General features: G+C 49.1%; 1 protein-coding gene across 1 annotated transcript in view; it reads right to left on the minus strand.

Moving 5' to 3' along the window:
• Nucleotides 1-5,618: 5,618 nt before the first annotated feature.
• hdc (histidine decarboxylase) overlaps nucleotides 5,619-27,234 on the minus strand; it is a 56,154-nt gene continuing 34,538 nt past the window's right edge. Inside the window, exons 7-12 of the mRNA XM_059639189.1 lie at nucleotides 18,926-18,992; nucleotides 17,982-18,144; nucleotides 17,734-17,824; nucleotides 12,033-12,131; nucleotides 8,804-8,905; nucleotides 5,619-6,506 (exon numbers count right to left, since the gene is read on the minus strand). Of these exons, the coding sequence (XP_059495172.1) occupies nucleotides 5,931-6,506; nucleotides 8,804-8,905; nucleotides 12,033-12,131; nucleotides 17,734-17,824; nucleotides 17,982-18,144; nucleotides 18,926-18,992 (1,098 nt within the window). The 3' untranslated portion in view covers nucleotides 5,619-5,930. The remainder of the gene's footprint in view (nucleotides 6,507-8,803; nucleotides 8,906-12,032; nucleotides 12,132-17,733; nucleotides 17,825-17,981; nucleotides 18,145-18,925; nucleotides 18,993-27,234) is intronic.

Genomic DNA, 27,234 nt, shown 5'->3' on the forward strand with positions numbered 1-27,234 from the left:
TCCATTGTGGGATGGTGCTCACTGAGCTGGGAGGGTTGGTCACTACAAGTTAGCCACTAGGAATCTGTCTGTAACTGTGGAGTTATAAATCTAGTCACCCTAGGACACAGGTAGCTTTGTTGGTTAGAGATTCACTTTAATGCCCTTAAGATAATGTGAAAGTCTCTGATTTGTTGGCTGAGGTTTGAGCCTTACTCATGGCACCAAGGGATTGGGAGTGAGTTACAAAGTGAATCTCAAGAATGATCAGGACTTGGTGAAGTAGTTTAATCAGGGGAAGAGAACTGGGCTGCACTATCCCTTCTCTAGGCTCATGTGACGCTACGAGCGAGACTTACTCCCATTATACCCAGTGGCATTTTTTTCCTGGTACAAAAGCGATGCAGCAATGCCACTGGCGGATTCAGAGTCTTGTTCCTCTCACCTTCTACCCCACACCCCCTCAGCATCATCCTCCTCTTCCCCGACCCCCATCTTCCCCAATAGTATTTCTCAGTACCAACTGTCTACAACTTACTGCATTTTCCTTTTTCTTTGTTTAAACTCACTTCAGGTGTTTACTTTGTAGCTGTGTTTAATTAAGATAATAAAGCCTGAGGCTGGATGAACACAGCAGGCCCAGCAGCATCTCAGGAGCACAAAAGCTGACGTTTCGGGCCTAGACCCTTCATCAGAGAGGGGGATGGGGAGAGGGAACTGGAATAAATAGGGAGAGAGGGGGAGGCGGACCGAAGATGGAGAGTAAAGAAGATAAGTGGAGAGAGTATAGGTGGGGAGGTAGGGAGGGGATAGGTCAGTCCAGGGAAGACGGACAGGTCAAGGAGGTGGGATGAGGTAAGTAGGTAGATGGGGGTGCGGCTTGGTGTGGGAGGAAGGGATGGGTGAGAGGAAGAACCGGTTAGGGAGGCAGAGACAGGTTGGACTGGTTTTGGGATGCAGTGGGTGGGGGGGGGAAAGAGCTGGGCTGGTTGTGTGGTGCAGTTGGGGGAGGGGACGAACTAGGCTGGTTTAGGGATGCAGTAGGGGAAGGGGAGATTTTGAAACTGGTGAAGTCCACATTGATACCATATGGCTGCAGGGTTCCCAGGTGGAATATGAGTTGCTGTTCCTGCAACCTTCGGGTGGCATCATTGTGGCAGTGCAGGAGGCCCATGATGGACATGTCATCTAGAGAATGGGAGGGGGAGTGGAAATGGTTTGCGACTGGGAGGTGCAGTTGTTTGTTGCGAACTGAGCGGAGGTGTTCTGCAAAGCGGTCCCCAAGCCTCCGCTTGGTTTCCCCAATGTAGAGGAAGCCGCACCGGGTACAGTGGATGCAGTATACCACATTGGCAGATGTGCAGGTGAACCTCTGCTTAATGTCGAATGTCATCTTGGGGACTGGGATAGGGGTGAGGGAGGAGGTGTGGGGGCAAGTGTAGCATTTCCTGCGGTTGCAGGGGAAGGTGCCGGGTGTGGTGGGGTTGGAGGGCAGTGTGGAGCGAACAAGGGAGTCACGGAGAGAGTGGTCTCTCCGGAAAGCAGACAGGGGAGGGGATGGAAAAATGTCTTGGGTGGTGGGGTCGGATTGTAAATGGCGGAAGTGTCGGAGGATGATGCGTTGTATCCGGAGGTTGGTAGGGTGGTGTGTGAGAACGAGGGGGATCCTCTTAGGGCGGTTGTGGCGGGGGCGGGGTGTGAGGGATATGTTGCGGGAAATACGGGAGACGCGGTCAAGGGCGTTCTCGATCACTGTGAGGGGAAAGTTGCGGTCCTTAAAGAACTTGGACGTCTGGGATGTGCGGGAGTGGAATGTCTCATCGTGGGAGCAGATGCGGCGGAGGCGGAGGAATTGGGAATAGGGGATGGAATTTTTGCAGGAGGGTGGGTGGGAGGAGGTGTATTCTCGGTAGCTGTGGGAGTCGGTGGGCTTGAAATGGACATCAGTTACAAGCTGGTTGCCTGAGATGGAGATTGAGAGGTCCAGGAAGGTGAGGGATGTGCTGGAGATGGCCCAGGTGAACTGAAGGTTGGGGTGGAAGGTGTTGGTGAAGTGGATGAACTGTTCGAGCTCCTCTGGGGAGCAAGTGGCGGCGCCGATACAGTCATCAATGTACCGGAGGAAGAGGTGGGGTTTGGGGCCTGTGTAGGTGCGGAAGAGGGACTGTTCCACGTAACCTACAAAGAGGCAGGCATAGCTGGGGCCCATGCGGGTGCCCATGGCCACCCCCTTTGTCTGTAAGAAGTGGGAGGAGTCAAAAGAGAAGTTGTTGAGTGTGAGGACGAGTTCAGCTAGGCGGATGAGGGTGTCGGTGGAGGGGGACTGGTCGGGCCTGCGGGACAGGAAGAAGCGGAGGGCCTTGAGGCCATCTCCATGCGGAATGCAGGTGTACAGGGACTGGACATCCATGGTGAATATGAGGTGTTGGGGGCCAGGGATTTGGAAGTCCTGGAGGAGGTGGAGGGCGTGGGTGGTGTCACGGACGTAGGTGGGGAGTTCCTGGACCAAAGGGGAGAAAATGGAGTCCAGATAGGTGGAGATGAGTTCGGTGGGGCAGGAGCAGGCTGAGACGATGGGTCGACCAGGGCAGGCAGATTTGTGGATTTTGGGAAGGAGATAGAAACGGGCCGTGCGGGGTTGGGGAACAATGAGGTTGGAGGCTGTGGGTGGGAGGTCCCCTGAGGTGATGAGGTTGTGAATGGTGTTGGAGATGATGGTTTGGTGCTCGGGTGTGGGGTCATGATCGAGGAGGCGGTAGGAGGTGGTGTCGGAGAGTTGGCGTCTGGCCTCAGCGATGTAGAGGTCAGTGCGCCATACTACCACTGCGCCACCCTTGTCTGCGGGTTTGATGGTGAGGTTGGGATTGGAGCGGAGGGCTGCCCGTTCTGCGGGGGAGAGTTTGGAGTGGGTGAGAGGGGTGGAGAGGTTGAGGCGGTTAATGTTTCGACAGCAGTTGGAGATGAAGAGGTCGACGGAGGGTAGGAGGCCTGGGGGTGGTGTGCAGGAGGAGGACTTGTGTTGGAAGAGGGTGAAGGGGTCAGTGGAGGGAGGGTTAGGCTCCCGGTTGAAGAAGTAGGCGTGGAGGCGAAGACGGCGGAAAAACTGCTCTATGTCCAACCGTGACTGGTATTCGTTGATGTGTGGTTGTAGGGGGACAAAGGTGAGCCCCTTACTGAGGACTGACGGTTCGTCCTCAGTCAGTGGGAGGTCTGGGGGGAAGGTGAACATGCGGCAGGGCTCAGTGTGGCTGTAATCACTGGGGTTGCTGGCTGTGGAGGTTGTGGCCGGAGCGAAGAGGTCGTCGGCTGTGGGCGGGGCTCTGTCGGCCATGGGCGGGGTTCCGTCGGCGTGGGCCGTGGGCGGGGTTCCGTCGGCCGTGGGCGGGGTTCCGTCGGCGTCGACCGTGGGCGGGGTTCCGTCGGCGGTTGGAGGATCGGGGTGGTCGGCAGCAGCTGCGGTGAGGGTGGTGTGTGAAGTGTTGTACCTCGACGTGGAGGTGGTGACTGCAGCAGCGGTTCCGGAAGTTCTGTGGCCGGCGGAGGCGGATGTGACGTCATCGGTGGGGTCTCCGGCCGTGTCCTCATGGTCAATGGCGGCGGGTGCATGGTGGGGGAGGGGCAGGTACAGACTCGGGATTTGGGAGGCGCAGGAATCCTCTTGTGGGTGGCAGGGGCCAGTGAGTTGGTTGTACTTAGGATTTTTGGTGTCCACTAAAGCTGAGTGGAACTGGGTGTTCAGTCTGTGGATCCTGCGGAGGATAAAAAACAGCAGGGGTCCTTAGCAGGTCTGGGAGAGGGAGGCTCTGAGCTGGGGCAGGCTGGATTGCAGTGTGTGGAGGTGCCGGCGCATGGCTGCGAGTGTCTGTTTCAGGAGTCGCAGGGAGAAACGCTTCTGAAGGGTCTGAATATTCTGGGTGTAGAGGTGGTCACGGTTGGGGCCAAATTGGGAAGGCTGAAATGTGGACTGTAGCCCCAAACCCCACCTCTTCCTCCGGTACATTGATGACTGTATCGGCGCCGCCTCTTGCTCCCCAGAGGAGCTCGAACAGTTCATCCACTTCACCAACACCTTCCACCCCAACCTTCAGTTCACCTGGGCCATCTCCAGCACATCCCTCACCTTCCTGGACATCTCAGTCTCCATCTCAGGCAACCAGCTTGTAACTGATGTCCATTTCAAGCCCACCGACTCCCACAGCTACCTAGAATACACCTCCTCCCACCCACCCTCCTGCAAAAATTCCATCCCCTATTCCCAATTCCTCCGCCGCATCTGCTCCCACGATGAGGCATTCCACTCCCGCACATCCCAGATGTCCAAGTTCTTTAAGGACCACAACTTTCCCCTCACAGTGATCGAGAACGCCCTTGACCGCGTCTCCCGTATTTCCCGCAACACATCCCTCACACCCCGCCCCCGCCACAACCGCCCTAAGAGGATCCCCCTCGTTCTCACACACCACCCTACCAACCTCCGGATACAACGCATCATCCTCCGACACTTCCGCCATTTACAATCCGACCCCACCACCCAAGACATTTTTCCATCCCCTCCCCTGTCTGCTTTCCGGAGAGACCACTCTCTCCGTGACTCCCTTTTTCGCTCCACACTGCCCTCCAACCCCACCACACCCGGCACCTTCCCCTGCAACCGCAGGAAATGCTACACTTGTCCCCTCACCTCCTCCCTCACCCCTATCCCAGTCCCCAAGATGACATTCCACATTAAGCAGAGGTTCACCTGCACATCTGCCAATGTGGTATACTGCATCCACTGTACCCGGTGCGGCTTCCTCTACATTGGGGAAACCAAGCGGAGGCTTGGGGACCGCTTTGCAGAACACCTCCGCTCAGTTCGCAAAAAACAACTGCACCTCCCAGTCGCAATCCATTTCCACTCCCCCTCCCATTCTCTAGATGACATGTCCATCATGGGCCTCCTGCACTGCCACAATGATGCCACCCGAAGGTTGCAGGAACAGCAACTCATATTCCACCTGGGAACCCTGCAGCCATATGGTATCAATGTGGACTTCACCAGTTTCAAAATCTCCCCTTCCCCTACTGCATCCCTAAACCAGCCCAGTTCGTCCCCTCCCCCCACTGCACCACACAACCAGCCCAGCTCTTCCCCCCCCACCCACTGCATCCCAAAACCAGTCCAACCTGTCTCTGCCTCCCTAACCGGTTCTTCCTCTCACCCAAACCTTCTTCCCACACCAAGCCGCACCCCCATCTACCTACTTACCTCATCCCACCTCCTTGACCTGTCCGTCTTCCCTGGACTGACCTATCCCCTCCCTACCTCCCCACCTATACTCTCTCCACTTATCTTCTTTACTCTCCATCTTCGGTCCGCCTCCCCCTCTCTCCCTATTTATTCCAGTTCCCTCTCCCCATCCCCCTCTCTGATGAAGGGTCTAGGCCCGAAACGTCAGCTTTTGTGCTCCTGAGATGCTGCTGGGCCTGCGGTGTTCATCCAGCCTCACACTTTATTATCTTGGAATTCTCCAGCATCTGCAGTTCCCATTATCAGCTGTGTTTAATTATTTTAGTTGACTGAAATTGACTTATTTTTAAAATCATATTGCTCTATGTAACTGAATGAAATGGAGACTGAAAATAAATGCAGTGTTTTTATTTATTAACTAAAGGTTACAGCACTGGGGAAAAATTAGAATCAGTTAATTAAAAGCTGATTATGGAATGGTCACAGATCAGAGCTCAATAATTCTGTGCTTTTCCTCTGATTGAGAGAAATGATCAAATCAGTATATGCTACAAGATGAGGGAACAAAGACAGTACAGAATGAACTACAAGTAGCTGCAAAGCAGGTGAACTCTTTGATGCTGCAAAGTTGGGCAGGCTTTTTCTGGGTGTTATTTCTCAGTATGACTTTTTTAGGATTTGAGAGCTGACTGATTTCTCTTCCTCCTCTGCCACAGGGCTTTCACATCTCAGTGTCAGAAATGAGTTCAGGATTGCAGCTCATTGAATTGTGAGCTTCTTGTTTCTGTGGGATTGCAAGATGACCCCGCAGCATTGAGGAAGAGATGGGTTTACATCTGGGTTCCAAAACTTCCACATTGACTGTGTCTTCAAAATGATCCACTAGATCTCCAGAGTGTAAAATATGCTGTTGAATACCAAGCTCACTTCTTGGGAGCCTATGAGTGAGCATGGATTCAGCTGGTAAACACTGTGGGGTTTGACGATGTTCAGAGAGATTGTCACCAGAAACCAGAACTATATCAGCAGCATTCTTACACCTTGACTGGACTTCCTGTGGATCACTTTCCCGTTTAATGCTCGAGGAGCCATTTCGAAGTTTGGAGTGATTCACTAGGATTCTGATTGCATTTTGCTGGATTATGTTCCAATCTTGCAGGATGTCATCTTTGATTGTCATTGGGGAGGTGACAGTGAATCGAATGATGAACCTGTTGGAAATGGTAGCAGGCACCAGATACATGGTCCCTGACTGGTTGAGTTCTGTCAGAAGCTCTTCTGTTAGTCTGTTTGGTCCCTGTTTATTTGGATAAAACTGCAGTGTTACAATAGGAATTTTGTCATAATGAGAATGTATGAGCTTTAGCTGCATTCTCACCAATAAAACTCTTTAACTGTGAATTAATTCCTTCTCTATATCTTTTCCAAACCCGTAATCCCAGAGAACAGTTTCAAACAGACAGATACCCAGCTCTGTTCTGGGAAACTAAACTAATCAAAATTCTATCAACAATTCATAGTCACAAACATCATTTATTAAGGCCCCACCATCTTCAGCTGCTTCATTAATGACCTTCCCTTCATTGTAAAGTGGGAGTATTTGCTGATGAAGACACAATGTTCAACACCAAACATGGCTCTCAGATACTGAAGCAGTCCATGGCCAAGTGCAGCGAGACTACACTCTCCAGGTTTGGGCTGGCAGGTGGCCAGTGACATTCATGGCACACAATGACCCTCCCCAACAAAACAGAAGCTAACCACCACCCCCAACACTCAACAGTATCGCCACTGCTGAATTCTCCACAGTCGACATTGTGAGGGTTACTGTCAACCAAAAACTATAAACTGGCCATATAAATACTGTGGCTACAAAAGCAGTTTAGAGCCTGGGAACCCTGTGGTGAAGAACTCATCCCCTGATCCTTGCCAACTCCAGTCCATCATTGACAAGGCACAAGTCAGGAGTGTGATGGAATACTCCCCACTTGCCTGGATGAATGCAGCCCCAACAACACTCAAGAAGTTCAACATCATCCAGGACAAAGCTACCCACTTGATTGGCATCACATCCACAAGCATCCATTCCCTCCACCACCGATGCTCAGTCGCAGCAGTGTGTACTATGTACAGGATGCAGTGCAGAAATTTATCAAGTCTTGCTAAGTGAGCCCTTTATTAGGGCCCATGTTGTTAGAGGCAAGGTGCTGGCATGGAAAGAAGATTGGCTGTCTGGCAGAAAGCAGAGACTGGGGATAAAGGTGTCTTTTTCAGGATGGCATCCAGTAACAAGTGGAGTTCCACAAGGGTCATTGCTGGGACCACAACTTTTCACTTTGTACGTTAATGATCTAGATGAGGACATTCTGGCTGAGTTTGCAGACGATACAAAGATAGGTGGAGGGACAGGTAGTATCGAGGAGGTGGGGAGGCTGCAGAAGGATTTGGACAGGTTGGGAGAGTGGGCAAAGAAGTGGCAGATGGAGTACAACGTGGGAATGTGTGAGGTTATGCACTTTGGTAAGAAGAATAAAAACATGGACTATTTTCTAAATGGGGAGAAAATTCAGAAATCTGAAGTGCAAAGAGACTTGGGAGTTCTAGTCCAGGATTCTCTCAGTAAACTTGCAGATTGAGTCAGGAAGGCAAATGCAATGTTGGCATTTATTTTGAGAGGACTGGAATATAAAAGCAGGGATGTACTACTGAGGCTTTATAAGGCTCTGGCCAGGCCACGTTTGGAGTATTGTGTGCAGTTTTAGGCCCCATATCTCAGGAAGGATATACTGGCCCTGGAGCAGGTTCAGAGGAGGTTCACGAGAATGGTCCCAGGAATGGAAAGCTCAACGTATAAGGAACTTTTGAGGACTCTGGGACTATACTCAGTAGAGTTTAGAAGGATGAGGGGAGATCTAATTGAAACTTACAGAACACTGAATGGCCTGGACATAGTGGGTGTTGGGAAGATGTTTCCATTGGTAGGAGAGTCTAGACCCCGAGGGGACAGCCTTAGAGTAAAGGGAAGACCTTTTAGAACAGAGATAAGGAGAAACCACTTCAGCCAGAGAGTGGTGAATCTATGGAATTCACTGCCACAATTCACTATGGAGCCCAGGTCATTGAATACATTTAAGACTGAGATAGATGGATTCTTGATTATCAAGTGGATCAAGGGTGATGGGGAGAAAGCAGGAGAAACGGGCTGAGGAACTTATCAGCCATGATTGAATGGCAGAGTAGACTTGATGGGCCAAATGTCCTAATTTCTGACCCTGTGTCTAATGGTCTTCTTAGACAGCATCTTTCAAACTACTATCACTTCTGTCAAGAAGGACAAGGGCAACAGATACATGGGAAGACTGACCCTGCAGGAAATGTATTACTGCTCCTTCAGTGGCTCAGGATCAAAGTCCTGGCCCTCCCTCCCTATCAGCATTGAGGGTTTGCCAACATGACAAAGGCTGTAGAGCTGTAGACCACCCTGTCAAGAGCAGCTGAGAAGAAGCAATAAATGATAGCCCAGCCAGCAATGCCCATGTCCCATGAATAAATGAAAAAATAATTTTGTGAAAATGCCGTAGTATTTTCCCTCACCTTCAGACAGAAAGTCACCAATCCAAGGTGCCTTTTAGCTGGCACTTCAAAATTGGAATCCCTTCGAACCAAGGTCTCAAAATATTTGGCCATCTTCGTCCCCTGTTCATTAAAGCGTGGGATGAAACAATAAAAAGCCGCGATGAGTTTCCATGAACTGAGTGAAGATGATGGACATAAAACAACATTGAGCATTAATGCATTTTGGAAGCAAGAGCAAAGAGAGGATGAACTCAATGGTACAATTTTAAAGCTGATGAAAAAACAGAGAGGACTGGGCTGGAATCAACAGAATGCCTACGTGAAAGAGGGATTCAACTAATCTGGTATTTTACATCGATCTTCACTATAGAGTATACAAGTGGTAGACCAGAAGTAGCTGTAAATGAGGAAATAGACAGGAGGGATAAGCTCATGTCAATGACCACCATCAGGAAAGTGGTGCTGAGCTGTGAGCTGACAAATGCCTGAGTCCTGATGGACTTCATCCAAGAATCTTAAATGAAGCAGTTAGTGGGAGAATTGATGAATTGATTCCAATTTTCCAAAACTCCATATATTCAGGAAGGTTCTATTTACATGGAAAATGGTTAAATCACCTTCTTTATTCAAAATGGGAGACACAGCAGAAATCTACAGTCAATAACTGTGAAGCTGGAAAAGCACAGCTGGTCAGACAGCATTCGAGGAGGAGGAAAGCCGGCATTTTGGGCGGACACCCTTTGACAGGGCTGGGGAGGGGGATGGGAGCCCAGAAATAGATAGAGGGAGGGAGTGGGGCTGAGGCTGAGGTAATGGTAAGTGATGGAGATAGGTGGATGCAGGGCAGGGGGTTATTGTGTGGTCAGTGACAAGGGTGAAGCAGATAGGTGAGTCAGAAGATAGACAAGTTGGGGGAAGGAGAAATTTTTAAGCTGGTGAAGTCAATATTCAGGCCATTGGGCCATCAGCTGCAAAGGGGGAATATGAGGTGTTGTTCCTCCAGATTACGTTTGGCCTCACTCTGACAGTGGAGGAGGCCAAGGATGGTCATGTCACCAGGGGAGTGGAAGGGGCTGTTAAAGTGGTTGGTAACTGGAAAGTCAGGTTGGTTGGTGCATGCAGAGCGCAGATGCTCGACAAACTGGTCCCCAAGTCTGCATTTGGTCTCCCTGGCGTAGAGTAGACTGCATCGGGAGCAACGCGTGCAGTAGATGGGCTAGGTGAAGTGCAGGTGAATCTTTGCCAGATTTAGAAGGATTGTTTGGGTCCTTGTATGGAAGTAGAGGAGAGGTGTCATGGCAGGTAGTCCCTTTTTTTAAGTAGTGGGGTCTGATTGTAGGTGGCGAATACTTCCAAATCCAGCACATCGTCCTCTGACATTTCTGCCAGCTACAGTCAAACCCCACCACAAAAAAATCCTTCCCCACTCCTGTCCGCTTTCCACAAGGACAATTCAGTCTGTGACTGCCTTGTCAGCTCCACACTCTCCACCAACCCCTCAGCACACCCAGTACCTTTCCCTGCAACTGCAGGAGGTGCTACACCTGCCGCGACACCCCTCTTCTACCTGCAAGGGCCCAAACAATCCTTCTAAATCTGGCAAAGATTCACCTGCACTTCACCTAGCCCATCTACTGCATGCGTTGCTCCCGATGCGGTCTACTCTACGCCAGGGAGACCAAATGCAGACTTGGGGACCAGTTTGTCGAGCATCTGCGCTCTGCATGCACCAACCAACCTGACTTTCCAGTTACCAACCACTTTAACAGCCCCTTCCACTCCCCTGGTGACATGACCATCCTTGGCCTCCTCCACTGTCAGAGTGAGGCCAAACGTAATCTGGAGGAACAACACCTCATATTCCGCCTTTGGAGCTGATGGCCCAATGGCCTGAATACTGACTTCACCAGCTTAAAAATTTCTCCTTCCCCCAACTTGTCTATCTTCTGACTCATCTATCTGCTTCACCCTTGTCACTGACCACACAATAACCCCCTACCAGCATCCACCTATCTCCATCTCACCTACCCTCCCCCAGCCCCACCCCACCCTCTATTTACTGGCTTCCCACCCCCTCCCCAGTCCTGACGAAGGGTGTCTGTCCGAAACGTCGATCTCCTGATCCTTGGATACTGACAGACCAGCTGTGCTTTTCCAGCTCCACAATTATTGACTCCAGCTTCCAGCCTCTGCGGTCCCTACTATCTGCAAGCAGAAATCTACAGCCCAGTTAATTTAACATCTGCCAGGGGGAAAGCATTAAAAAGATTTTTCAAAGACATTTTGTGAAAAGGGAAATCAATTTAATGGAGTTCTTTTAAGAAGTAACGTGCAGTGGGTAAATGTCAATGAGTAGGTGTGCTTGATTTAGATTTCAGGAAGATATTTGATAAGGTGCCTAATCAAGGGTTATTGCAGAAAATAAAAGCTGATAGTATAATGGGCGGCACGGTGGCTCAGTGGTTAGCACTACAGCCTCACAACACTAGGGGCCTGGGTTCGATTCCAGCCTCGGGCCACTGTCTGTGTGGAGTTTGCACATTCTCCCCGTGTCTGCGTGGGTTTCCTCCAGTTTGCTCCCACGGTCCAAAGATGTGCAGGCTAGGTGGATTGGCCATGCTAAATTAGCTGGTGTTCTGGGGTGTGTGGGTTACAGGGGGATGGGGATGGGTCTGGGTGGGATGCTTCAAGGGGCGATGTGGACTTGTTGGGCCGAAGGGCCTGTTTCCACACTGTAGCTAATCTAATAATGCATATGTATTAGAATAAATAGAAAATTGCCTGGCTGACTATTCTTTTGCAGGGATTAGGTTTAATGGGTCATTAAGGGGACAGCAAGTTTGGTTGCTACATTTGCTGATGACACAAAGATAGGCAGAAATGTCAGTTATGAAGATGAGAAAAGGAGACAACAAAATGATGGGCGAATGGACACAATTAAACATTGTACAGAACATGTCTTTAACAAAGAGTGGAGCTGGATGCACACAGCAGGCCAAGCAGCATCTCAGGAGCAGGAAAGCTGATGTTTCGGGCCTAGACCCTTCATCAGAGACCTGTTTTGTTTTGAAATTTTGATGTAAATCTGACTCAGAGAAAGGGAGCGACATTATCTGGCCTTTAGTCAATTTGTAGTTCTGTTGGCCAATAGCTAACATTTAGTTTACAATACTCTCCTTCCCACAGAGAAACCACATCATCTACATCTGTAATGAATATTTAAACAAATAACACACCCAACACTTACATGTCTGATATGCTCCTGGAGTTTCTTCACACCAAAAGAGCGAATTACAAACCAGAGCTTTAAAGATCTGAATCTACGGCTCAAAGGGATTTGCCAGTGCTGTTTGGGGTGGGGGGACGCGGTGGTGGGGAGAGAGAGAGAGAGGGGGTGAGAGTGAGATGGGGGAGGGAGAGAGAGAGGGTGACAGGTGGGGGCGGGTGGGATGAGAGAGAGAGAGAGAGAGAGAGACACGTTCTGTCAACAAGAGAAGCATACTTTCAAATAAATCCCTGCACTAAGTTAATGCCAGAAACTGAGATGTTAATATAGCTTGCTGACAAACTCTCAGATTCACACATGGTCCCTGATAAACATATATCAGAGATAATAAGAACTGCAGATGCTGGAGAATCTGAGATAACAAGGTGTAGAGCTGGATGAACACAGCAGGCCAAGCCGCATCAGAGGAGCAGGAAGGCTGATGTTTCGGGTCTGGACCCTTCTTCAGAAATGGGGGAGGGGAAGAGGGTTCTGAAGTAAATAGGGAGAGAGGGGGAGGTGGATTGAAGATGGATAGAGGAGAAGGTAGGTGGAGAGGAGACATCTTCTCCTCTATCCATACATGCACCACCCTCTGCGTGAAAAGTTGTCCCTTGGGTCCCTTTTAAATCTTCCCTCTCACCCCACACCTATGCCTTCTAGTTTTTGATTCCCCCCCGTCCCAGGAAAAGCCCTTGTCTATTCACCCTATCTATGCACCTCATGATTTTACATGGTCACCCCTCAGCTTTCAACTCTCCAGGGAAAATAGTCCCAGCCTATTCAGCCTCTCCCTGTAGCTCAAACCCTCCAACCCTGGCTCTGGGTTATTTCACAAATGCATCCAGAACTCCATGTAAATGATTTAATTTAGTTTTTTTTGTAAGTAGATGTAAAGTGTAGAGATATCAGCCTGTTGTAATTTGTCAAGGCATTGTAATAACAAAAGTTACACTGCCGAGGTTGGATCTCATAATCCTAGAATTGGCAATATGTTAAGAATTTCAGACCTTGATTATGAGATGCACCACTTCAAATTTACCATTGCTCTCCTTTTCGCTTCTGGTTATAAGTAAACAATTTCATTTGTTGTCCAGGTGTTATCTTTCAGCTTCAGAAGAATTTGTGACTGTACCAGGCTGGGGGTGTCCCAACGTCTGTGTTAACCCCACAAGAATTTTTATTTTTACCCTGATGTGTTGCTGTCTGATTCATTTGAATGTGACAAGGGAGTAGAGAAAAATAAAATTTACATTTGATGACTATAAGGACTTCAACAAAGTGTTCGACAAGGTTCCACCTGATAAACTGGTTTTAAGGTTAGATCACGTGGGATCTGGGTGAACTAGCTAATTGGATGCAAAATTGGCTTGAAGGTAGGAGACAGAGGTTATTGGTAGAGATAGTAGGAACTGCTGATGCTGGAGAATCTGAGATAAATAGGTGTGGAGCAGGAGAAACACAGCAGGCCAAGCAGCATCAGAGGAGCAGGCAGGCTGATGTTTTGGGCCTAGCTCCTTCTTCAGAAATGGCTGGCTTGGCCTGCTGTGTTCATCCAGCTCTGCACCTTGTTATCTCAGTGGTAGAGGGTTGTTTTTTTGGACTGGAGGCCTATGACCAGCGGTGTGCTGCAGGGATTGGTGCTGGGTCCACTGCTTTTTGTCATTTATGTAAATGATTTGGATGTGAATATAGGAAGCATGGTTAGTACGTTTGTAGATGACACCAAAATATGTTGTGCAGTGGACAGTGAAGGACGTTATCTCAGTGAACAATGGGACCTTGATCAGTTGTGCTAATGGGCCAAGGAGTGGCAGATGGAGTTTAATTTAGATAAATGTGAGATGTGGCATTTTGGTAAGACAAACCAGAGCAGGATTTCTACAGTTAATGACGGGGTCCTGGGGAATGTTACTGAACAAAGGGTGCAGGTACAGAGTTCCTTGGAAGTGGAGTCATAGGTAGGCAGGGTGGTGAGGAAGGCATTTGACATGCTTGCCTTCATTGGTCAGTGTATTGAGTTTAGGAGTTGGGAGGGTAATGTTGCGGCTGTACAGGACATTGGTGAGGCCACTTTTGGAATACTGTGTGCAGCTCTACTCTTCCTTCCATAGGAAGGATGTTGTTAAACCTGAGAGGGTGCAGAAAAGATTTACAAGGATGTTGTTGGGACTGGAGAGATTAAGTTATAGGGGTAGGCTGAACAGGCTGAGGCGATTTTCCCTGGAGCTTTGGAGGTTGAGGGGTTACCCTGACATAGGTTTATAAAATCATGAGGATCATAGACAGGATGAATAGCCAAGGTCTTTTTCCCTGGGGTGGAGAAGTCCAAAACTAGAGAGCACAGGTTTAATGTGAGAGGGAAAGATTTAAAAAGGACCTGAGAGGTAACGCTTTCATGCAAAGGGTGGTGCGTGTGTGGAATGAGCTGCCAGAGGAAGTGATGGAGCCTGCTACAATTACAACATTTAAAAGGTACCTGGATGGGCATATGAATAGGAAGGGTTTAGAGGGGTGCAGACTAAATACTAGCAAAATGGGACATGGTCCGATTGTGATATGTGGTTGGCGCAGATGGGTTGGACCAAAAAGTCTGTTTCTGTGCTGTATGAATCTATAGCTCTAATCTAAACTTTTACATTCTGACAAGTAGCAGACTTGTCTCTGCCCACTATCAGACATCAGCAATAGCCGAGTCAGATGTGGTAACGTTCTGTTAACATTTTTTGTCGGATGGTGAATGTCACTTAGGCTCTGTCAGAGAGCTGTATGCACAGATAGGAGACAGGAAAAACAGTTCCGAAAGTATTGATTGTCAGCTAAGCAATTAGGTCAAAGCTGCAGGGAACCACTGAAATCTCAAAACCAAGACAGATTGTATTTAATTAGAAGTTAATTCTGTAACACGAACATTTTTTGCAATAATTTGTATTCTGATTAAATCGATCATTGATGCCCTAACCATAAAATCTCTACATAAGTTGTGTCACAGTAATCAGTAACTGATGCAGGGCTGATACAAAGAATGCTGGAGAAATTCAGCAGGTCTGGCAGCATTTGTGACAAGAGAAACAGTTAACTTTTCAGATTTCAATGACTTTTGTATCAAACCTTTTAGACTGGCAGTGGCAGCATGGCATGTCAAAGGGTGAAGGTGTTGAATTGATTAGTCTCGGTCTGTCTTGTCTCTGGCTGAGCTGCTCACTGTCTTTGTGAACGTCCCTTCCCCAGTTGGAGGGTCAGGGTCACACCCATTAACCTTGATGTGATCAGGTGGAATCTAACTTTCGGAGCCTCCTGCGAAGTGACTTGCAACTACATTTCATTAGTTAAGAGCAGAGGCCTAGAAAGTAACAGCCAGTCTTAGAGTCACACAGCTGTACGGTGTGGAAACAGACCCTTCAGTCAACTCGTCTGTACCAACCAAATATCCTAAATTAATCTAGCTCCATTTGACAGCATTTGGCCCATGTCCCTCTAAACCCTTCCTATCCATGTACCCATCCAGATGCCTTTTAAATGTTGTAATTGTACCAGCCTCCACCACTTCTTCTGGCAGCTCATTCCATAAACACACTGCCCTCTGTGTGAAAAACTTGCCCCTTAGGTCCCTTTTAAATCTATAAAAGATACGTACGGAATGAGCTGCCAGGGGAAGTGGTGGAGGCTGGTACAATTAGAACATTAAGCTGATGAAAGGTTTTTATTTTGGATTTCTAAGACAGAATCAGTCATTTTCAGCCCAGCAGGAGGCCAATCGGCCCATCAGGTTTATGCAAGAGTCCACTGAGCAAACCAGTCAGTTTCAATGCCCCACTCTCTCCCTCCTTCAAGTTTATTTCCTCAAGCACTCAGCCATTTTCCTTTAAAAACTGTTTCTGCTGCCAGGTCCTTCATAATCCGAGAGCTCCAGACCGTGACCTGTTGCTGTGTAAAAATAACCCTCTTCCTGACAAACCGAGCCACATCATTTTCCCAAAACCTTAAGTCTGTCTCCCCACCCCCACCTTGTTCCTATCGGTGCCCCTCCCCACCCCCACCTCCACACCCACCCTGTTCCTATCACTGCCCCTCCCCGACCCCACCCCCACCTTGTTCCTATCGGCGCCCCTCCCCACCCCCACCCCCACCCCCACCCTTGTTCCTATCAGTGCCCCTCCCCACCCCCACCCCCACACCCACCCTGTTCCTATCGGTGCCCCTCCCCGACCCCACCCCCACCCTGTTCCTATCGGTGCCCCACCCCACTCCCACCCCCACACCCACCCTGTTCCTATCGGTGCCCCTCCCCGACCCCACCCCCACCCTGTTCCTATCGGTGCCCCACCCCACTCCCACCTTGTTGCTATTGCTGCCCCTCCCGACCCCACCCCCACCCTGTTCCTATCGGTGCTCCTCCCCAAACCCACCCCCACCCTTGTTCCTATCAGTGCCCCTCCCCACCCCCACCCCCACACCCACCCTGTTCCTATCGGTGCCCCTCCCCATCCCCACCCCCACCCTTCTTCCTATCGGTGCCCATCCCTGACCCCACCCCCACCCTTGTTCGATTGGTGCCCTTCCCACCTCCACCCTTGTTCCTATCAGTGCCCCTCCCACCCCCACCCCCACCCTGTTCCTATCGGTACCCCTCCCCAAGCCACCCCACCCTTGTTCCTATCGGTGCCCCTCGCCAACCCCACCCCCACCCTTGTCCCTATCAGTGTCCCTCCCCAACCTCAGCCCACTCTTGTTCCTATCGGTGCCCCTCCCTACCCCCACCCCCACACCCACCCTGTTCCTATCTGTGCCCCTCCCCGACCCCACTCCCACCCTGTTCCTATCGGTGCCCACCCCCACCCCCGTTCCTATCGGTGCCCCTCCCTGACCCCACCCCCACTCTTGTTCCTATCGGTGCCCCTCCCCAAGCCCACCCCCTCCCTGTTCCTATCGGTATCCACCCACGCCCACCCTGTTCCTACTGGTGTTCCTCCCTGACCCCACCCCCACCCTTGTTCGATTGGTGCCCTTCCCACCTCCACCCATGTTCCTATCAGTGCCCCTCCCACCCCCACCCTTGCTCTATCGGTGCCCCTCCCACCCCCATCCTTGTTCTAACGGTCCACAGGAACAGATATTTTTCTTCTTTATCTTCTTACCTAATTGCCGAATTAATCTTCTGCACCTCAACCAAAATCTCCTGCTCAATCTCCTTCAATCCAAGGTAAACAACCGCAGCTTCTCCAAATAACCCCATCACTAAAATCCCTCATCCCTGAAACCATCCTGGTGAGTCTCCTCTGTATCCTCTCAAGGACCCTCCCACCTTTCTGAAGTGACCAGAGCTGGGCACAATATTTTATACCAGTTCCTGATAAGGGTACAACATGACTTGTGCACTCAATTTTCAGTGTCTCAATTTAAGAAACCTGATATCCCTTAAGCTTTGCTAACTATTCTCTCAAAGTTTCCTGAAACTGTCATAAACAGTTGTTGCTTTTTGTACTTGGGCTGACTCTTCTTGTTACTGACATGCTTTTGGAAGTTGACCTTCAGCATCTACCAAGCTCTGGCCTTATTAACCAACATAATTGTCATCTCAGCAAAGGCTCTGAGTCCAAATCAAGTCCCTTTCCTCCAGCCCTCCCCACTCGCTGCTGCCTGCTGATAGAACACAGTGTGACATTGAAAACCAACAGCTCACCATGAAGTCTGTAGTTGCTCCAGAGTTGACATGTCGGAGATACACAGGGTTTACACTGAAGGTTTCCTGTAGTTTCCACTTGTCTTTCACCCTGTGAATGGGAAACTCCAGTCAGGTAAATAGTAAATGTGAGGCCGAAGATGATGCACATGATGAACAGTGCAGTGGATTTGGTGGGGAAGGGCCTCCTCCTGCTGTAACAGATGTCTGTCACAGGATAGTTTCAGTCTCTCTTTGGCATCACTTACCAAAACACCGTGCAATCAAAATGAACCATCATCCACTTGGAGGGGTTAAAGACGAAGGAATCTGCATATTCAATACCCTGCAGGAAATTGCGAAATTCAGGACACAGGAAAGCAGATCCTGCATATGCTGCATCAATGTGAAGCCACAGTTTCTCTCTGGCACCTAGACAGCCACAGTAAGAAAAACATTTCTAATTCTCCATTCCGAAACTATCCAATTATTTTGCACAACATTGCAATTGAATAAAGTTCACTGGATTGCTCCGGGCTCTGGTCAGTACAGTTATGAAGCTTCCGTGAGTTTCTGTCAGAAACTTCAAATCCTAAAAATTCAAATATTCAGAAGTGTGGGAAACTGCTGAAACAGGAGAGTGGCCTATACCTGACCCCAGTCTCAGACACACTCCAGATTCTGAGCTAAATCTAAATGACAGATTTTTAAAAAGTACTTTTTAGACAATGTATTTATTCTTTGTAAGATGCTTACTAAATCCTTTTGGCTTAGTGTAGACTCTGGGCTAAGGTCAAACACACAGAGTGCTCTAGTTGTTAACCCAGTGTGAGTATTAAAGTACAAATCACTGTTCAAATACTGGGCCAGGCCAGGCCTGACTTTCAAAAAGTGAACTTTCTCCTTGTTTCAGTGTCTATTATGCAGCTTGTCTGTTTCAGCCTGTTCCCCTGAGAGACTGATCCTCAGAGATCTGGTGTGGGGTGAGGCGGGAGGTTGATGCTCAGGACTCAGACTCTAATTGTGGATTCCAACTGCGATCTCTGTACAACAGTGAGGCAGAAAAGCTTCAAGGAGAATTAAAACACACCCAGTAATCCCCTGTAACCATTCATCTGACATCTTAACCATGTTCATGTTTCAAATCATTCAAGAGAGGAAAACGCTGTAAACTGTAGGGATCTCAGAAATAATTGTGTAAACTGTAACTTACAAACAGGTCCCAGTTCACTCAAACAGTCAAAGGCACATACAGCAGTCGTACCGAGTGTGGCACAGACCTAAAGAACAGGACGGATTATATCAGGTAAGAGAAACTGCAGATACAAACACCCTTTCGTATATCACCACAGGCACTTTGGAGAGTCCTCACACACAATGTTGTTGATTCTCAACTGCCCTGTGGGCAATTAGAGAAGGGCAATAAATGCTGGTTTAGTAAGTGATGTCCGTATTCCATGAATGAGAAAAGAAAAGTAAACAAGGCATTCTCCAGCATCACAAAAGCTGACGTTTCGGGCCTAGACCCTTCATCAGAGAGGGGGATGGGGAGAGGGAACTGGAATAAATAGGGAGAGAGGGGGAGGCGGACCGAAGATGGAGAGTAAAGAAGATAGGTGGAGAGAGTGTAGGTGGGGAGGTAGGGAGGGGATAGGTCAGTCCAGGGAAGACGGACAGGTCAAGGAGGTGGGATGAGGTTAGTAGGTAGATGGGGGTGTGGCTTGGGGTGGGAGGAAGGGATGGGTGAGAGGAAGAACCGGTTAGGGAGGCAGATAATAAAATGTGAGGCTGGATGAACACAGCAGGCCAAGCAGCATCTCAGGAGCACAAAAGCTGACGTTTCGGGCCTAGACCCTTCATCAGAGAGGGGGATGGGGGGAGGGAACTGGAATAAATAGGGAGAGAGGGGGAGGCGGACCGAAGATGGAGAGTAAAGAAGATAGGTGGAGAGGGTGTAGGTGGGGAGGTAGGGAGGGGATAGGTCAGTCCAGGGAAGACGGACAGGTCAAGGAGGTGAGATGAGGTTAGTAGGTAGCTGGGGGTGCGGCTTGGGGTGGGAGGAAGGGATGGGTGAGAGGAAGAACCGGTTAGGGAGGCAGAGACAGGTTGGACTGGTTTTGGGATGCAGTGGGGGGAGGGGAAGAGCTGGGCTGGTTGTGTGGTGCAGTGGGGGGAGGAGACGAACTGGGCTGGTTTAGGGATGCAGTGGGGGAAGGGGAGATTTTGAAACTGGTGAAGTCCACATTGATGCCATTGGGCTGCAGGGTTCCCAGGCGGAATATGAGTTGCTGTTCCTGCAACCTTCGGGTGGCATCATTGTGGCAGTGCAGGAGGCCCATGATGGACATGTCATCTAAAGAATGGGAGGGGGAGTGGAAATGGTTTGCGACTGGGAGGTGCAGTTGTTTGTTGCGAACTGAGCGGAGGTGTTCTGCAAAGCGGTCCCCAAGCCTCCGCTTGGTTTCCCCAATGTAGAGGAAGCCGCACCGGGTACAGTGGATGCAGTATACCACATTGGCAGATGTGCAGGTGATCCTCTGCTTAATGTGGAATGTCATCTTGGGGCCTGGGATGGGGGTGAGGGAGGAGGTGTGGGGGCAAGTGTAGCATTTCCTGTGGTTGCAGGGGAAGGTGCCGGGTGTGGCGGGGTTGGAGGGCAGTGTGGAGCGAAAAAGGGAGTCACGGAGAGAGTGGTCTCTCCGGAAAGCAGACAGGGGAGGGGATGGAAAAATGTCTTGGGTGGTGGGGTCGGATTGTAAATGGCGGAAGTGTCGGAAGATAATGCGTTGTATCCGGAGGTTGGTAGGGTGGTGTGTGAGAACGAGGGGGATCCTCTTGGGGCGGTTGTGGCGGGGGCAGGGTGTGAGGGATGTGTTGCGGGAAATACGGGAGACACGGTCAAGGGCGTTCTCGATCACTGTGGGGGGAAAGTTGCGGTCCTTAAAGAACTTGGACATCTGGGATGTGCGGGAGTGGAATGTCTTATCGTGGGAGCAGATGCGGCGGAGGCGGAGGAATTGGGAATAGGGGATGGAATTTTTGCAGGAGGGTGGGTGGGAGGAGGTGTATTCTACTCCCACAGCTACCTAGAATACACCTCCTCCCACCCACCCTCTTGCAAAAATTCCATCCCCTATTCCCAATTCCTCCGCCTCCGCCGCATCTGCTCCCACGATGAGACATTCCACTCCCGCACATCCCAGATGTCCAAGTTCTTTAAGGACCGCAACTTTCCCCCCACAGTGATCGAGAATGCCCTTGACCGCGTCTCCCGTATTTCCCGCAACACATCCCTCACACCCCGCCCCCGCCACAACCGCCCCAAGAGGATCCCCCTCGTTCTCACACACCACCCTACCAACCTCCGGATACAACGCATTATCCTCCGACACTTCCGCCATTTACAATCCGACCCCACCACCCGAGACATTTTTCCATCCCCTCCCCTGTCAGCTTTCCGGAGAGACCACTCTCTCCGTGACTCCCTTGTTCGCTCCACACTGCCCTCCAACCCCACCACACCCAGCACCTTCCCCTGCAACCGCAGGAAATGCTACACTTGTCCCCACACCTCCTCCCTCACCCCCATCCCAGGCCCCAAGATGACATTCGACATTAAGCAGAGGTTCACCTGCACATCTGCCAATGTGGTATACTGCATCCGCTGTACCCGGTGCGGCTTCCTCTACATTGGGGAAACCAAGCGGAGGCTTGGGGACTGCTTTGCAGAACACCTCCGCTCAGTTCGCAACAAACAACTGCACCTCCCAGTCGCAAACCATTTCCACTCCCCCTCCCATTCTCTAGATGACATGTCCATCATGGGCCTCCTGCACTGCCACAATGATGCCACCCGAAGGTTGCAGGAACAGCAACTCATATTCCGCTTGGGAACCCTGCAGCCATATGGTATCAATGTGGACTTCCCCAGTTTCAAAATCTCCCCTTCCCCCACCGCATCCCAAAACCAGCCCAGTTCGTCCCCTCCCCCCACTGCACCACACAACCAGCCCAGCTCTTCCCCCCCACCCACTGCATCCCAAAACCAGTCCAACCAGTCTCTGCCTCCCTAACCGGTTCTTCCTCTCACCCATCCCTTCCTCCCACCCCAAGCCGCACCCCCAGCTACCTACTAACCTCATCCCACCTCCTTGACCTGTTCGTCTTCCCTGGACTGACCTATCCCCTCCCTACCTCCCCACCTATACTCTCTCCACCTATCTTCTTTACTCTCCATCTTCGGTCCGCCTCCCCCTCTCTCCCTATTTATTCCAGTTCCCTCCCCCCATCCCCCTCTCTGATGAAGGGTCTAGGCCCGAAACGTCAGCTTTTGTGCTCCTGAGATGCTGCTTGGCCTGCTGTGTTCATCCAGCCTCACATTTTATTATCTTGGAATTCTCCAGCATCTGCAGTTCCCATTGTCTATGAAGCACTCTGTTTGCTTTTGTTGCAGTTTCCAGGACAAAGCAGACAATCTGCTTCTTGGATAATTCCAGACATAATTTAGTGTGTTTTCTGGTCTGCCTACGTGGCTCCTGGACCCTGTAAGCAGTGTTAGATATGTGAAGAAAAAAAGGCTGTTGAAGACAAATGTAAGTCTCTCTCACGTTAGAATCACGTGATTTCATAATGGACAACAAAGAGATGGCAGAGCAGTTTAACAAATACTTTGGATCTGTCTTCACTAAGACTTTACACAAATAACCTTCTGGAAATGCTGGGGTACAGAAGGTCTAGCATGAAAGAGGAACTGGAAGAAATCCTTATTAGTCAGGAGATGGTATTGGAGAAACTGACTGGATTAAAACCCGACAAGTCTCCAGGGTATGATGCTCTACATCCTATAGTACTGACGGAAGTGGCCCTAGAAATAATGGGTGTGGTGCTGATCATTTCCCAGCATTCTGTAGAGTCAGGATGGGTTCCAACGGATCGCAGGGGTAGCTAATTTAACCCCACTCTTTAAATAAAGGAGGGAGAGAGAAAATGGTGAATTATAGGCCAGTTAGCCTGACATCAGCGATAGGGGAAATGCTGGAGTCAATTATTAAGGGTGTAATAACTAAGCATTTGGAAAGCAGTGACAGGATCAGTCCTAGTCAGCATGAATTCACTAAAGGGAAATTGTACTTGACAAATCTTCAGGAATGTTTTGAGGATGTGAGCAGTGGAGTGGACAAGGGTGAATCAGTACATGTTGTGTATCTGGACTTTCAAAAGGCTTTTGATAAGGATCTACACAAGAGATTAGTAAGAAAAATTAAAGCTCATGGTATCAGAGGTAATATATTGAGGTGGATAGAGAACTAATTGGCAGACAGGAGTCAGAGAGTTGGAATAAATGGATCCTTTTGAGAGTAGCACGCAGTGAGGAGTGGGGTACTGCAGCGTTCAGAGACAGGACCCCAGCTGTTCACAATATACTTCAGCAGTTTGGACAAAGGGATAGAATGCCATACATCCAAATGTGCATATGGCACTGAGCTGGGGGGCCAGTGTGTGCTGTGAGGAGGATGCTAAGAGACTACAGGGTGACTTTGGCTGAGTGGGGAAATACTGGGCAACTGCAATGTTTTCTATTCATTCATGAGATGTGGGCATCATTGGCCAGACCAGCATTTATTGCCCATCCCTAATTGCCCAGAGAGCAGTTACAAGTCAACCACATTGCCGTGGGTCTGGAATCACATGTAGGCCAGACCTGGTACGGATAACTGTTTCCTTCCCCTAAAGGAGATTAATTAACCAGATGGGTTTTTCCCGACAATCAGCAATGGCTTGATGGTCATCATTAGACTTGTAACTCAAGATTATTATTGAAATCAAATTCCACCACAGCAGATGTCTTGAACCTGGGTGGCCAGAACATTACCTGGGTCTCTAGATCAACAGTCCAGCAATAACACTATGAGACCATCACCTACCTCTATAATGTGGATAAATGTGAGGTTTTTCACTTTGGCCACAAAAACAGGAAGGCAGATTATTATCTGAATGGTGGCCGTTTAGGAGAAGGTGAAGTGCACTGAGACTTGGGTGTCACAATTGAACAGTCACTGAAGGTTGGTATGTAGATGCAGCAGGCAGTGAGGAAAGCTAATGGCATGCTGGCCTTCATAGCGAGAGGGTTTGAGCATCAGATTAAGGGTGTCTTGCTGCAGTTATGCAGGGCTTTGGTGAGGCCACTCCTTGGGTATTGTGTACAGTTTGGTCTCCTAGTCTGAGGAAGGACATTCGTGTTACTGAGGGAGTCCAGCAAAGGTTCACCAGACTGATTCCTGGGATGACTGACATATGAGGAAAGACTGGATCGACTGGGCTTGTACTCACTGGAACTTGTTGCAGGGGGATGTCATAGAAACACACAAAATCCAGATGGAATGAAGGCCAATTTTGATGGCATTAAGCAAGAAGTTTTAAAAGTTGATTGGGAGCAGATGTTTGCAGGTAAAGGGGAGGCTGGGAAATGGGGAGCCTTCAAAAATGAGGTAACGAGAGTCCAGGAACAGTATGTCCCTGTTAGGGTGAAGGGCAAGGCTGCTAGCTGTGGGGAATGCTGGATGACTAAAGAAATTGAGGCTTTGGTCAAGAAAAAGAAGAAGGCATATATCAGGTATAGACAGCAGGGATCGAATGAACCCCTTCAAGAGTATAAAGGCAGTAGAAGTATATTATGGTGAAATCAGGAGAACAAAAAGGGGACATGAGATTGCTCTGGCAAATAAGGTTCTGGAAAATCCAAAGGGATTCTACAAATACACTCAGGACAAAAGGGTAACAGGGCTCCTTAAAGATCAGCAAGGCCCCCTATGTGTGAAACCGCAGGAGATGGGGGAGATACTAAATGAGGATTTACTGTGGAGAAGGATATGGAAGATAGAGAATGTGAGGAAATAAATACAACATCTTGAAAAATGTCCATATTACAGAGGAGGAGGTGCTGGAGATCTTAAAATGCATGAAGAGTGGGTAAATCCCGAAGACCTGATCAGGTATACCATGGGAAGCTGGGGAAGTGATTGTTGGGGCCCTTGCTGGGATATTTGTATCATCGATAACTACAGTGGGGTGCTGGAAGACTGGAGTTTGGCTAACATGGTGCCACTATTTGGGAAAGTGGTAAAGAAAAGCCAGGGAACTATAGACCCGTGAGCCTGACATTGGCAGTGGGTAAATTGTTGGAGGGAATCCTGAGGGACAGGGTTTATATGTATTTGTAAAGCCAAGGACTGGTTAGGGATAGTCAACACGGCTTTGTGCCTGGGAAATTATGTCTCATTAACTTGTGTTTTTTGAAGAAATACTGATTGAAGTAATGAAGAAGATTGATGAAGGCAGAGCAATGGACATGACCTATGTGGACTTCAATAAGGTGTTTGACCTCATGGTAAACTGGTTAGCAGGGTTAGATCACATGGAATACAGGGAGAACTAGCCGTTTGGATACAGAACTGGCTCGGAGATAGGAGACAGAGGGTGGGGGTAGAAGTTGCTTTTCAGTCTGGAGGCCTGCAACCAGCGACATGCCACAAGGATTGGTGCTGGGTCCACTGCTTTCCATTATTTATATAAATGATTTGGATGTGAATGTAGGAGGTATGATTAATAAGTTTGCAGATGACACCAAAATGGGAGGTGTAGTGGAGAGTGAAAAAGGTTACTTTGGAGTACAACGGGGTGTTGATCAGATTGACCAATGGGCCAATGGGCTGAGGATTGGCAGATGGAGTTTAATTTAGATAAATGTGCGGTGCTGCATTTTGGAAAGGCAAAGCAGGGCAGAACTTATGCACTTAATGGTAAGGTCCTGGGGAGTGTTGCTAAACAAAGAGACCTTGGAGTACAGGTTCATAGTGCCTTGAAAGTGGAGTCACAGGTAGAACAAATAACAAAGAAAATTACAGCACAGGAACAGGCCCTTCAGCCCTCCAAGCCTGCATCAACATGCTGCCTGTCACAGCTGAACCCATGACCCTTCTGGGGACCATATCCCTCTACTCCCATCCTATTCATGTATTTGTCAAGGCACCCTTTAAAAGTCACTATCATATCTGCTTCCACTACCTCCCCCAGCAGCAAGTTCCAGGCACCCAACACCCTCTGTGTAAAAAACTTTCCTCTTACATCATCTTTAAACGTTGCCCCGGAACTTTACAACTAAGGCCCCTGGTACCCAACTCTTCCACCCTGGGAAAAAGGAGGGGTGTCCATTCTGTCCATGCCCTTCATAACCTTGTAGACCTCTATCAGGTTCCCGCCTGAACCTCCATTGTTCCAGTTAGAAAAACCCAAGTTTCTCCAACCTCTCCTTTAGCTAATGCCCTCCATACCAGGCAACATTCTGGTACATTTTTTTTTCATCCATGGGATGAGGGCATCGCTGGCCAGGCAGCATCTATTGCCCATCCCTAATTGCCCAGATAGCAGTTAGAAGTCACACATTATTGTGGGTCTGGGGTCATATGGAGGCCAGACCAGGTAAGGATGGCAGTTTCCTTCTCTAAAGGACATTATTGACCAGATGCTTCCCAACAATCAACAATAGATTCATGGTCATCATTAGATTCTTAATTCCAGATATTTATTGAATTCAAATTCCATCATCTGTTGTGGCAGGATTTGAACCTAGGTTCCTGGAACATTATCTGGGTCTCTGGATTGACAGTCCAGTGATAATACCACTAGGCCATTACCTCCACTTCTGTGCCCTCTTCAAAGCCACCACATCCTTCCGGTAGTGTGTTAATTAGGTTAGAGAAGAAAGTGTTTGGTATGCTTGCCCTTTATTGGTCAATGCATTGAGTATAGGAGTTGGGAGGTCATGTTGCATTTGTTCAGGACTGGAATACTGCGTTCAGTTCTGGTCACCCTGCTTTAGGAAGAATGTTGTGAAATTTGAAAGGGTTCAGAAAAAAATTAGAAGGATGTTGCCGGGGTTGGAGGGTCTGAGCTACAGGGAGAGGCTGAACAGGCTGGGGCTATTTTCCCTGGAGCAACAAAGGCTGAGGGGTGACCTTAGAGGTTTATAAAATGGTGAGGGGCATGGGTGGGGTAAATAGACCAGGTCTTTACTCTGGGATGGTGGGAGTCAAAATCTAGACGGCATAGGCTTAAGGTGAGATGAGAAAGATTTAAGAGAGATCTAAGGGGCAACTTTTTCACACAGAGGGTGGTGTCTCTATGCAATCAGCTGCCAGAGGAAGTGATGGAGCAAGGTATGATAATAACAATTAGAAGGAATCTGGATGGGTGTATGAATAGGGTGGGTTTAGAGGGAAATAGGCCAAATGCTGGCAAATAAGACTAGATTTATTTAGGATATCTGGTCAGCGTGGATGATTTGAACCGAAGAGTCTGTTTCCATGCTGTACATCTCTATGACTCTATAACTGGGCAGGTTAGATGCAGGAAGGATGTTCCGAACACTGGGGAACGCCATTAGTAGGGGGGCAGAGTCTAAGAATAAGGGATAAACTGTTCAGGACTAAGATGAGGATGAATTTCTTCACACACTGTTGTGAA

Source organism: Stegostoma tigrinum, chromosome 33, assembly GCF_030684315.1.
Source record: "Stegostoma tigrinum isolate sSteTig4 chromosome 33, sSteTig4.hap1, whole genome shotgun sequence".
Classification (NCBI taxonomy): Eukaryota; Metazoa; Chordata; class Chondrichthyes; order Orectolobiformes; family Stegostomatidae; genus Stegostoma; species Stegostoma tigrinum.